This window comes from Copadichromis virginalis, linkage group LG16 (genome assembly GCF_057382275.1).
Source record: "Copadichromis virginalis isolate Kocher_CV1m ecotype Utaka linkage group LG16, C_Virginalis_male_GT1.1, whole genome shotgun sequence".
NCBI lineage: Eukaryota > Metazoa > Chordata > Actinopteri > Cichliformes > Cichlidae > Copadichromis > Copadichromis virginalis.
This window is the reverse complement of record NC_140633.1, coordinates 25982275-25996291: the sequence shown is the minus strand read 5'-3', so window position 1 is coordinate 25996291 and position 14017 is coordinate 25982275. Positions and strand designations below refer to the sequence as shown.

The 14017-nt window shown below is 40.8% G+C and overlaps 1 protein-coding gene across 2 annotated transcripts in view; it reads left to right on the top strand.

The window, feature by feature from the left end:
- Nucleotides 1-14017, top strand: part of LOC146690922 (protein TANC1-like) — a 113740-nt gene that overhangs the window by 58233 nt on the left and 41490 nt on the right. For both annotated transcript variants that reach the window (XM_085434105.1, XM_085434104.1), the window contains exons 6-7: nucleotides 2332-2521; nucleotides 7262-7588. In XM_085434105.1, coding sequence (XP_085290231.1) covers nucleotides 2332-2521; nucleotides 7262-7588 — 517 coding nt within the window. The remainder of the gene's footprint in view (nucleotides 1-2331; nucleotides 2522-7261; nucleotides 7589-14017) is intronic.

Here is a 14017-nt window from a genome sequence, read left to right as displayed (position 1 = left end):
ATGGACGGGGTTTTAAGAGGCACCTCTGGAACTTGTTTTCTTGGGACCTCAAGCAACGGTAACTGTCACACTGTTTTGTTTGAACTGTTCAATCTGTCCTGAAGAAAAGTAACTGCCTATTCAAAATTGGCTGCATGTGATTTTATTCCTGTGCATGCTTTTCAGCGCGGCATGCTAGTCTCCCAGTAACTTGAGTGCTATTCCAGGGGCTCTTGAGTGTGTAACAAGAGTGTCTGAGTCCGGGTACAGAAATAGAGTTGTGTTAGGTCTGAGCCTCAGTTTGTTTGGCTTTACTAATTAAGCTGGGCTGTGTGAAGAGCAGAACCCACCACGTTAGGTTTTCATCTCGTGCCTTGGACTGTTTTTGACACTGAAGTAGCAATTCTAGGAATGCAAAGACTTAGAAAGCATTTCATGAATTGTGTTCAGTAGTTGGGATGTGAAAAGAGGAGACGGGCAGTCTGACTCTATGTAGATCTGTGTTCTCGGAGTTCATGTGAAGAGCAGCACGTTATTGTCATCTGTCAGCAATTGTCTTTTCCACCATACTGCTGTTTTACAATGTGCCTTTAACTGTGTTAGTTTTTAGTTTTGCCTCACAGAAAATTAAATGTCAGTCAGGTGTTAGACTTACTGTGTTTATTGGGTGGGACACCGCCTGCAGACTGGAAGTTGACTTAGAAAATTTTATATAGTTATATTAGCATTCCTCAAGATATTAGTCATGCTGCCAGTCATTCTCCCTATTCCTCATCCCATTCTTCTTCCCTATCAGCTTGCCTTTGCACTAGCCTATGGTCTAGAATGAATCAGTCACACTTGGATAAGCATAGGTGAGCTTACTTTTTTGTGAACTCTTGTTCATGTTTGACAACAATGTTTTTTTTGGGTTGCCAGTCTGCCACACCCAAATTTTTCAGTAGTGCAGGAACATGTATAAAAAAACGCTGTGCTGTACCAGTACAGATGTTAACCAAATATTAATATCATGTTAATGATAAACACATGATATTATAAATGATTGCTCTTTTTGTCTGGTTTTTATAGATCTGGTTACATTGCCAAGTCATTAATTTGCCAAAAACACAAAAAATAAAGAGTTAGTTGTGAATTTGACCAATAGCATTATTCTGCTGTCAACAGATATCAGGAAAATTCTATTATAGTAAATATTTTTGGCCACAATAATTGTGTTGTGTATAAATATTGTGACAACCCTAGTTGGGGAAATACACATGTTATTTGCACCTACTTGCAGTAGCATGACAGTAACATAACTGTGAGTAGTATAACAGTCTACTAGCAGTATATTATGCTTGTGAAACCAACTATACCTGAAAGCCACCCCACCCCCCCAGGCAACAAATAAATCTCCAAAAAAGGGTTTAGTTTATTCTACATGGGGAATAAACCAAATTGAATTTTATTATTTAATTCGAGCAGTTCTCACAACAGTAGGAGTGTTTTATTCATGCAGTGAATGATAAAATGTCTGCATGTAATTATTTCTCTGATTTGACTTAGAACCCAACAATCTTTGGAGCGCTACTAAGCTGTATTAGGGACCATCTTTTGTGTGTTTTCAATTGTAAAGTCAGTGCTTTTGTATGCTAAATAAATGGGCCTGTGGTGAGAAAAGTTCAGTTTTCGTAATTTTGTTGTGAGACTAGGGCAAAACTTGCTTTAAAACCTACAAAGTCATAATCAGTTGTTGGAAGGTGTTGCTTTGCATCTCATTGGGGCAATGATAAGCTACACTGTATTGTGTTTGGATCCAGTTAAAGGAAGATGGGGAAACTGGACAAACCAGCTTTAATTTGGATTTCTACGGTTGTCGGTTATCTCAGACAAAGATTTAGCTGTTGTATGGTTGTCAGACAGGCTGGATGACCTAAAAAAAAAAAAAGGGTGTCTATTGTGTTCACACAAACTAAAGACTACTTCCCTTGTGAAATACTCTTCAGACTTATTTTGGTTCCTCTAGACATATGAGTGTGTAATTTTTAAGCCTTGCTCCATTTATAGTGCTTATGGCCTTCGGCTTGTGTGTCATGCTCGCATGTAAAGCGCTTGTTTATTTGCAAAGGAATTTTTTGCATTGCTTTCACATGATCCAGGTCAAAGTAGACAGTGATTTTTCTCAATACTCCTTCCAAATAAGGTTGGAAAATTATTTTTTGTTGCTTTTTTTTTTTCTTGTCTTTTCTTGTCCGGGCTACAAAAAAATGTGAACTTGTTGCCAGCTGACTTCATTCTCCATTGACATATTTGATTAGTAAAGTACATTCTTGGTGTACCTTAACCCCCTTTTTTCATCTCTCTTCTCCGCAGTGCTCTCTGACTAGCCAGGGCATCAGCCCCTGCTCCACACTAACAAGCAGCACGGCGTCTCCCAGCACTGACAGCCCATGTTCCACCCTAAACAGCACCGCGAGCCGTCCCCCACTCAGCCGCTCCAGCCCCTGTGGGACCATCACCAGCCCCAGTTCCACGCTAGAGAGCAAGGACAGTGGGATCATAGGTGAGGAAGAAAAGCCTGTTTAATAGCTCCCACATTATTCTCAGATTGCAACTTTTATGGTACAAGAAAAAGGTTTAGTTTTTAATAACAATGCACGCCATACATGTCATCTAGAAATATAATTCAGTTTATTTAAACTAATTAGATTTTATTCAAGTAAAATCTAAGTCTCATTTTTGCATTTTTGATTTTTCTATCATCTTGGGATTTTTAGACTTTAGATTAGCTGTTTGTGTCGTCAGTGGCGAAAATGCTGAATGTCCATGTTTCTGTGCTCTGTAGTGAACAATGGGTAACAAGCCATTAGTAGATCCAGTCAATCATTTCTAAGCTGCTTGTTTGAAAAGAACCCCTCGTGCAGTTTATCCTGCAGTCGCATTACCACAGCTAACTTTTCCCCTTCTCGTGGAGCAGTGGCATCTTGTTCAAGTTGATTGAATTACTTGTTTCTTTCATTGTTTAGTTTGAGATGATTCACTGAATTCTTTTTAAAAAAGTTTAATGTGAACTTTCTTTTTAAAAGACTGCTGCCTGTGGGCGTTTGCCGTTTCTACCTACTGACACAGCTCAGGTCCTCAAAGGTGGCCTGTAGAGTTTTGACCTGATGCTGATCTGTGAAGCAATGTTTGCATAAGTGGTATTGCACTGATGCCTGGCTGCACTAATGTGCAAATTAATATAATGTTGCTCCAAAATGTGTATGCCAGCTAAAGATGTAACACCATTGTAGTTATTAAAGATGACTGGTTTTTTTAAGGAAGCAAAAGAAGATCAGATCAGATGAGCATGATGTGTCTATTGGAAACAAGTTCAAAGAATTGCCTAATGATGAGTTGCTGTGCATCCACACTGCCTGACATATTTTACCTTTACAAATAAAGCAGGTACAACAGATTCATATACCAAAACAAATGTCAGGAACTTCACCAGATCACAGGGCATTGATCCTTTCTCTCTCGCTTTTTTTTTTTTACTCATCTCTGGAATTTTTCTTTTGTGTTGATCTTTACTCATACCAAGGCTGCTGGCTTGGGGCTGGCTATGAGCTCTGGATAGCTTTAACTTTAACAACATCTTCTTCTTCCTTACCTTCTTTAAAATATTCAATGTTCAGCTGGGTGAGGGTGATTTAAGGGTCTGTGGAGTTTGATGTTGGAAACACAGTGAGGCGGTTTGCCTCTAACAACAGGTTAGTGTGTGTCTGTGAGTGTGTGTGCCTATATGTCTGTGGCACTGTGCACATTTATGAAACTAGCTGGCTTGTAATCAGACATACTGGAAGCTGATCAGCCAGTCACTACTCCATGTCGAGAAGTTGAATATCGTCTGATTCCGATCCCTGGCCAGTTGATCGGTCCATTTGTACTTTGTACTAAGGATCTGACAGATTAAACAACATTTAATGTCGACTTTGAAGGATATTTGAATACTCTTTACGGGGTAATGTGTACAGAAGTTCAGGGTTGCGCTGTATGCATTTAAAAATGTCTTACTTTGTTCATAATCTAGCAGCTATACACAGGTCAGAGGTGGAAGTAGGTGGCACTTAAATTTCATTTAAATGAATGGTCTTTGATTAAACTGTTACTTTTCACATCATCTCTTTTAATCCAAATTACATAAATCTAAAAAAGAAATTTTCAGTGAAAATAATTTCTTTTGTGCATAGCTCAGAAATATGGCCTCACCATTGCCTCCTCATTTAGTTTGCATGGACCTGTGCAAATTAGTCCCCACCTCACCCTTTCAACCATGTGTCCTGCATGACTGAGCAGCTTGGTGCGAGATGCACTAGTAGCACAGCTCATAGCAATGACAAAAATGTAACACCAGCCTCCAATTTATCACTTGTAGCTTACCAGTGCCTGCACTGGTTTCTGGGTTTGATGAGAACATTAATAATACCAACAGCTCTGCTGATTCCTTAGTAGTCTATTAGTTTGCACTTTAGCATGGACACCCAGTCCCCTTTGCAGCATTGCTTATAATCACTAATCACTTCCTGTGAAGCTCTTCTAATTTTAATTTGCAATCTGACTTGCTTCATCTGCACTATGAGTTAGAACAAAGAAAACACACCTGTGCAGTGTCAGTCACTACTCGTTGTGTGAAACCTTTTGGGATCGAATACCATCTGTGTCACATTATATTCATCCTTCCCCATGTACGTCATTGGGTTTAGACAGAGCTGTATCGGCATGAGACGGCGTTAAGGTGACAGTTGCCACAGTGTGACGTTGTGCTGTATCTGTAGTAATAGCCCTAAAAGACGTCAGGGGATTTACTCAAGCTGACAGGAAGATGGCATAGTCTATTGATGCATTAATTCAACTGCCGTTTCTACTCACAAAGCCTCCAGTGCCTATAAAAATGCTGGGATTCCATTCTGAGTGAGGAATGAATAGCAAATTGTAACTCTATGATGCTGTATTTATCCACTGTTGAACCCCCCCCCCCCCCCCCCCCCCTTTTTTTTTTTTTTTTTTTCCCTGACTGCACTCCTAGACTAGAGGACAGGGTGCCAGATTTTAAACTTTTCCCTTGCCCTTATGTTTGTCTGATATTCTTGAACTAATAAGAATATCAGACTTGCTGATGAAAATTATAGTTATGCAGGAGAAAGTAATGCATGCCAAAGCAAGATCCAACACAACAATTTGGATTTCCCATACTCCAGAGTTGACATAAATGATTACCATGATTCAGTCATTCTGCCCCCCAAAGCAATATCATTGCTAACGTGCTGAATAATTTATGTAAGCTGCGATATAGTATCTTCCAGCTTGCAGCTTTGACACCACCCAGGATAAGATGTGCACTGGTGCCAAATGTGTTGCTGTCAGTTGCACGCAATTACGTTACTTTAGTTAACTCAAAATGAGTTTTGTGAGAGAATGCCATCTCTGCAAGTGTGGTTGTTAACTTCAGTAAGCAGGTTTCAGGAAAGTTAGCGAAACGAGCTGGTATGAAATAAAGTCATGCTGCATAAAACCCAGTTCTTAATGGAAATCGGTGCCTCCGTCTCTCTCAGCTCTTTGCTGTGGTCACAGACAGATTGCTGGGAGGGTGCATTAGCTGCTCAAACCCACAGACCCACACAGACATGCAGAAAGTAACACTAGTTGTGCATCAAAATCTGTCAGTAATGAAGACGTTATGAGCAACTATCAAACACCTGAACTTTGAAACGGACAGAACACAGTTTTGCAGAAATGCAGCATGTGCTATAACTATGGTCAGCTTGTTTTCCTTTCTTGATCCCTAATTCTACGACCCCTTTATTGTACACCCATTACAAACTATGAAATGCCATGTGCATGTAATTTTCGAGTCTAATTAGCTGTGTTTAGCTATCCTTTGAAGCTGTGACTGACTGGCTGCTTCACTGCTAACAGCAGATTCTTGAGCTGTATCTGCAGCAGAGTGATGTTAAATTAAATTGTTACATCGGTGACTATGGCATGCTAGTCTGCTATGTACTTGAGTGGGCGGGTGGAGTGTTTTTGGGAAGGGGGTGTAAAGTACCACTGGTCTACAACATCCCACCCACACTCCTTAATAAAATTGTGCAGGAAGGAAAAGAAAGAACAAAGTCACAGTGCGTCCACAAGTCAGACTGATGCCTGTGATTAATGTTCTCTGTTCTTTGAAGTTTCACTTTGACTCTGATTTCAGAAGCACATTAATTTGGCTTTGTTTTGCATTAAAAGCTCCTTGATGGAATTAGTGAGACTTTGCAATGTCTTAACATTTACAAAACAGCTCCCTCAGAAGGTCCTTCACGAGGGGCCTGGACTTGACTGCATGTAGTTGTTTATAAAATAAAAATTCAAATTTTCACTAAGCTTGAATAAATAATTACATATTCTTCTTAGCAAGGTCCTGTAGTTTAGCCAGTCAGATCACGATGACTTTTAATGCCGTGGTCCGAGCAGGGTTTATCGTGACTGCTGCCATGAGAGGACTTCATGTTTGCCCAGGAAACCAGCGCAGGAATCACAGGGTCCAAGATGTGTTTGTTGTATTAATATTAGTGGTGATGCAACGTGCTGCGCCATTATGAAATCCAGATTAGTAGTGTGTGATGCAAACATGGCCAGCTGGCTGGCTGGCTCCAGTCCACTAACAGTGCTGATGTTCCTGTATCCAGCTGCCTGTCATCATGGAGAGTTAGTCCTTTCCTTTGCTTTTAAGATTGTGGTAGGTCGCTGTGTTGGCTCGAGGGGAGATTAAAGGAGTTCTTCTTCTAGAAGAGACACCTGTCTAAACTGAAGGGGTAAAAAAAAAATGTCCATGTTTGGTTTTATATTGTTATTCCTGCTCTTTTGCATTTTCCCCTCCGACTAGTTGTTGCAGTTGCTGTTTGCACTGGATGATTCCAAATCATTCAAACGCTGATTCTTAACAATAACAATACATTACGTTCTATAAATCTGTGCAATATTACTTTCCGAGTTTCACGAGTATAGGAAGACGATCGCTGTAAATATAAAATGAGCTTCTGAGAACTGTTGATAGGGCAATCAGCAAAACCACCAAGCCACTCAAAGCTGAAAGTTCCATTATAGCTCGGTGTCTCACTAGAGATTAAGACGGATAAATGTTCATCGCACATAAAGACCATTACTCAGATATATCTTGTGCCTCTTCCCCTCATTTCACCTCCCTCACTTGCTGAAAATCCCTTCTCTCTCTCTCTCTCTTTTTTTTTTTTTTTTTTAAATTTAAATCTGCTCTCAGCCACCATCACTAGTTCTTCAGAGAATGATGACCGCAGCGGCTCCAGCCTGGAGTGGAGTAAAGATGGCAGCCTAAGAGGCAGCGGTCGCCATGGCCTGGCACAGAGCGTGCGGGCGGACACCTGCTCTCCTGTGGCCGAAGAAGACTCCAGCAGTGCCACAGCAACACCTGCAGACACCCCATCCAGGACAGACCAGCAGCACCCTAACATATCTGCGGGTGCTCCAGGGCCACCACACCCTCCGAGTCACTCACCTGAGGGACCCATTGCGTACCCGCCACAGACATCAGCTTCCCTCATGATGCCGAGGCCAAACTCTGTAGCAGGTAAGACTCCTTGGTTTTTGAGGTCTTGACATCTGGAGTTCAAGAAGTATACAGGAAATGCTCTGTATACTTTTCATCTGTGACTGCATTGTGTTGCCTGTCAAGATCGTAACCGTGAGATACGACCTGTGCCAGAGGCTGACATGTGGCATGTCAGTTTAATCCAAGCGAGTGACAGACACCGAAGAGTGAGAGCATCTGTAGTAGGTTTAGAAGAAATAAGAAGTCAATAGTTCAAAGAACGGACTGTGCTTTTCAGAACAGGAGTATCAAGGCAGAAGTTTGGGATTAGACAGCTGCTGTGTGGTGTGGCTCGCCACTGCCTCGCCATGTCAAACCTAAGCACACGCTCCGGTCTGGCTGATCTGTTCTGCATTCCTGCCCTGGAGCCTCCCTGTTGTGGTTCAGCTTACCATATCCACACAGCTGTCACAGTTGTTGATATTTCCCCCTTCACCCCCTTTTCCTTTATGTCTTTTCACCCATACTATTCCCAGGTCTCCTCATACCTTATTGCTTTTGACCTCGGCCTATTTTTGGTGAATCAAACAGCAGTACGTTTAGCATTTTCCTATATATAATTTTGCCTAAATGCAGTTTGTAGCTAAGCTGACAGTATGAGTCATGTACAGCTTTTATCATCCACTCACTCACCCACCTCCCTTCTTTACTCCTTATCCCATTCAGGGTTGGAGGCGTTGCCTGCAGTTTATCCTAGTGGGGTACGCCCTGGACAGGTTTGACTAGAGATGCGCAGGACCCCCCCCCAAAAAATTACCTTTCAAATGCAAAATATTATTTTTTATTACAAAAGACATGATCAAACTTTCCCTCAAGCTGCAGTAAGTTGCAAGATCTTCTCACACTTAGTTGAAAATAAAGTGCTCTGCTATTGCAAAGAGGCACAAAGAATTATACCCAGCTTTCCCTGACATACTTCACACTAGCAACATATTAGCATGTAGCTATAAGTTTGATTGCGACTATTTGCCTGCACCGCCGTGTACATGTTCCGCATGGACATAGACTCGGTGCATCTGTATTTTGACACGTAAGTGAATCTTGAACTAATCAGGAGTATATTTTATGGCTCAAATGTTAATGCAAGCTTATGCTAATGATTTTACTCCATAATTAGCAGGGCTGCCCATGCTTGTTGATAGAATGAATGTACACTTGAATAAACGTTGACGGACCAGAGTGGTATGTTAACTGTAAGGCTGTAGAAACAAAAGAGTGAGACTACATTAGAGTCCAACTCAAAGGAGCAAACAGAAAGAGAAGAAAAGACAAACAGTTTAGAGCACAGATGAAATGTTTGTTACATTGAATTTTGAAAGCAGACAATTCTGCCAGTGAGGGAAAATCACAGCAGGGGCAACCTGGGCTGAGCTGTGAAAAGAAGCATAAAAACATGAGTGACTCAGGTCAAACACCTGGCCTAGACAGAGACGACTCAAAGTTTAAAAGACCTCATGAGACTTTTTCCTCTAGAATCTTCCTTGAATATGTTGTTTTGCTTTACCTCTTTAGTCTGTATGTAGCAGCTGCCAATGTTTTGAAGTTCAGATACTTGACTCCTGCCTCCCTTGGGTTTATTCTTGATGAAATATAGTAACAGTTCCCGTGTGTCTACTTCTAGACTGTTTTCTCTCTTTGATAAAATCTAGTCCCAGTTCCTATTCAACATACCAGAGAAATGCAACTGTGTAATGTCCACTCTAGGCCCTTACAATTAGAAGCAGGTAAGCAATTTAACTTGTGAAGGCAGTAATGGAGTAAGATGGGATGAGGACAAGCTATAGAAGAAGTAAGGAGTAGTACATGGTAGGCTCACGGTACTGATATTTCCTTGCAATACCATAGCTCATAGCTTGCGCATGTATTTTACACAGTGGCCACTGCTTTGATATTTTCTGCAGCCCACAGTTGGATGTGTTGTTCCCTGATGATTCTATTGTTCCAAGAGTCCGTACCATTTTTACATCTCATCATTATTGTGTGTGACATAAACCTGGACGGTCCAGGCGCACAGTGGCTCATAAAGCTTAACAGACCAGAAAATGTTTGGCTGTTTATGTGTGTTGGTTTGCGTGTGAGCACCGGTGTGCTTGTGTCTGTCTGTCCTCCCAGAGTTTATGGGCTGATGTCATAGTTATGCAGTGTTGCCCTCTGAGACCGGCAGAACACGCACCTTAGATTGGTTCAGGCCATAAATGAAGTTGTCTCATCGCGTCCTTGATGCTCTCTCCCAGGGTTTCGTCACACAGTGTAAAATCTTTCTTGGGGTCACAGCATAGCAGAGACGGCACTTCTGTTCAAGGAAATTGTATTCGGTAAAAACCCCCAAAAAGTAACGAGTCTAAAGAAGCAATGAGAGAAAAGAAGCTACCACGGCGAAACATAATATGTATTCATCATTAGTGCATTCATTCTGTGCCAGAACCTTGGTGACTATTGTTTGTCCTGTGTTTGTGAAACAGCATCTGAGATAATGAGCTGTCTGGTTAATCTATAAATTTCTCTTTATTTTATTGATAGATATTAAATAGGAGCACAGAGATTAAAGGCAGAAGCAAACAAATAATCATGAGTTCATTTAGGGCATAATTGCTTCATGCTACAGTATTGCTATTAGTTTTTAATTTTATCTTATGATTATCTCCACCAAAAAGACAAGGTGCTGGAAACATTCCTCAGAGTGATTGAAATTATGGCATGATATAGTTGCTGCTCATCCATGATGTGAATCTCCTGTTTCACTACATCCCAAAGGTGCTCTATTGGATTGAGATCTGGTGACTGTGGAGGTAGAGTGAGTACTGTAAACTCGTTTTTATAGACAGAAGATGAGTACACTTTGGACACAAGGGATCGACATGGTTAGCAACAATACCCAGGTGGCCTGTGGCATTTAAAACCATGTTCAGTTGGTACTAACAGGCTAAAAAGTGCAGAGAACCACCACCAAGAATGGATCAATGCTTTCATGTTGTTTAAGCTAAATTCTCACCTTAAGCATTCAAGTGTCACAGCAGAAATCAAGACTCACCAGACAGTTGTTTGTAAAATGGCTCGTTGTTGGACAAAGGTCACACTTTCTTAGTGTCAGAGTGTATTTTGGCCATCTGTCTGATGCCGATCAACAGATGCATTGCTGGGCCTCTTGAAGTCTCCGTAATTATGTAGAAGGAATGTCTGCATATTGCTGAGAACTGTCGTTTGCACTGCCTTGATGTTGCATGTAGCGTGGGTGTCCCTAGGTTTTGGTGGGAGCGCCACTTTTTGGTGCCAACATGTCCTGTGACAAATTGCACAAATGTTACAAGAACAACATGAATTCATTTAGATTTGTCTTTAGCAGAGCTTTATATTAGGGATTGTATATTACTGTCCACCTCCTAAAGGAAACTGTTTGCTGCTGAGGCAGATTTAAAAGGTTGTTAAAATTGTTACAGATTTTCATCTGGCATCGAAATATTGCATTTAAAGATCTAATACGTGAAATAATCTACGTGTAATGATGTTTACAACAGCTGTTCATTAAATCTAACAAACGTGGCAGATGCATTGGGTGTAAGATGCACTAAGAGCCTGAAATAAATGGGAACAGCTTTTTCCCGGGCTTCCAGGTGCTTTGTGAACTTCTCTATATCAGTTTCTGTGAAAGTGAAGCCAGTCTGCCCTGTTTCCCCCAAATAGTTCCATCAAACCAAAAAGCAGTGCTGTGGTAAATTAAACTTGATGTCAAATTTCAGCATCAGGATTAGTAATAAGCACTTGTAAATTAACTCTATGCTCTGGTGTTTTCTTTGTTTTATTATTTGCAATCCACTATTTACATCTATCTGTCGCCTCTATTGTAAGATCTTCTGTATAAACTAGAGTTGTTGATGGAATTTCACCTCCTCTCTGAGGTGATATACTCAGTTTATAAGAATCCTAATTTTGAGTAATTGGAGTTGAGCTTTTTTCTTTTTTCCTCTATAAAGGCTTACAGAGTCAAAGGGCCATATTAGTGTTGGCCACTGGAATTCCATGGTTTTGAAATCTTAGCCTGAGCTGCTTGTGGTTGGGTTTCTCAGACAGGGAGATTTGAGTGAGGGTCACCGTGGCGGAGGAATGGTGCTACAATGCTTGTGTGGTGTTTAGCTATTCAGCAGAGCTTTGTGGTTTGAGACAAAGTCAGGTATGGCGCACTCATTGCTCGCTTGTACTCCAAAGTCATACATTCCTCTGGCAAAGCTCGTGCGCCGGGCTCTCTTCACGAATGATAACGGAGCCAAGACTGTGGACTGCAGGCAAATTCGAGGATATGTTGTTTGTCTACTAAAACACTGATGAGGTAACATCTGAATGCTTTTGTGTTTTATTAGAACGACTAAAATCATCTTAACCTTTTCCACATAAATACAACCTATGATTTAAAGATGTTTGCAAAGGTCACACAGTAATTACAAACTCATAAAGTGGTGTAGCCCTTAATTTTAATAATCTCACACTGATTTATCTCATTTGCTCTCATTTGCTGTCTTTCCCGGTAGTTTCTGAGACCATGTGGTCTATTGTATTGTTTTAGGCTGTGTGATCATGTTTAAAGACATGCCAACAGTGTGTGCGATGTCTCCAGGTAGACACGGGAGTCACTTCTGCTTCTGGCTTCATGTATATATTGATCTGTTTAGTGCAGAGTTTAAAATGAAAACAAAAAGAGGAAAGAAAGCCCATTCATTTTCTCGAGCATGAAAAGGTCACAGAGAAATCTTCTAACGTGCCCTTTTTTCAGAGAATTGTTTGGTCCAGCTGTCACAGCAGGAGAAAAATAAAATCTGTTACAGATCAATCAGTTTGAAAGCCCCTTTTAAAATTGTGCTCGGCACTCCATTGACAGATTAGGGCTTATCAAATGCCCAATCTTAAAAGGAACAGAGCGTTAGCTAACCACAGAGGCATTTATATATATGAAATAGCTTATGGAGCAGTTACAGTGGTGGTTTGTTTTTTTTAAAGTAAATGTTGTTGATCTTAGCATAAGGCTATGCAATTATTACAATAATAATTATCCCTTAATATTTACCACATCACATTTTGGGTTATTTAGACCAAAATACTCAATTCTGCTCTACAAGGGCCTCATATCCACTTATGAGGACATTATACTGCTACTGTTCTCTCAAAATTTTAAACTAATATCCTCATATGTGGCTCTTATTTTTCAAAAAAAAAAAACAAAAATAAGGTTAAAAAGAAAATCTGGTAATTCTTTGTTTTTACATTCATCGGGCCCCAATGTGACCAAATATCAAAGAGAAATTAAAGATGCATGCCGTGGAAGAGTTCGGGTCTTAGGAGTAATAGGCAGACAAATGGACCAAACATCAGTGCGTGCTGATATCAGCCTCTTTGCAAATAAAACAACGTTTATTGATATGAGGGATCAGATTTTCTCATTTGTGTCTGAATGTTCAAACGTTCGTCATGAAAAGCTATTAAGGCGTGTTTATACCAGCAAAATCAAACCAAATAAAAGGAAAATGGGTATTTGCATTGGCTATAAGCCGAGAACAGCCAAGAACTGATTTATTCATACAAAATCACAAAATGGGTAAAGTGTAACTGGCTACTATAAAAACAGGAAGATATGTGAAGGGAGTATTTGACTCCCTTCTCCTCTTTAGTAGATTCACCTTGTAAGGAGGCGAGAGGGAGTCAAGTTGGGGAGGGAGGGTGGGGGTGGTTAGAGCAAAGGAGCTCAGTCCTCTTCTCTGTTCTGTCATGGGAAACACAGAACAGGGGGTTTTCAAAGGGCAGATCTGCCCGAGGAAAAAAGAATCCCATTTTCATCAGAATACAGTCTTGACACATTTGTGCAGCTTCAAAGTGACTGCAAGTGCAGACTTCAAGGTATCATATGTATGTTTTATCAATGAGTAGAGGTGAGGAAGAATAGGAGGGAACTCGGGAGTAAAAAGAGGAGAAGAAATGAAGGGGAGGATTTGAGGGATGAGGAGGAATCGTGTGGGAAATCTTGGCCTTGGGGAAAAAATGTTGATAACGACTCAACAAAAGAGAAATGTAGTTATGGTGCTGGGTGCGCTGTCTGCCACGGACGTGAATCAAGGAGTCTATGCAGCTATGCAGCTCCTTTAGCAAGTCAAATTCGGTATTACGTGTCTGTTGAATAAAGCTCTACTGTGCTATTTCTTTTATTCCATGCAAAACAAAGAAGGAAGGGGGGAAAATAGACTGACATCTTGCGGCCCTCCTATGTCAGCATGAGGATTTAGTGGCGATTTGTTGCATAAAGCTGATTTTTCTCTTTATTCTCTTTTGAGTCTTGTCCATACCTCCCACAAAATCCACGTGATACTCTTTGTTGCACTCATTTATGAGTCTGCTGCTTTTTCGCCTTCATTTTTTTCCACATTC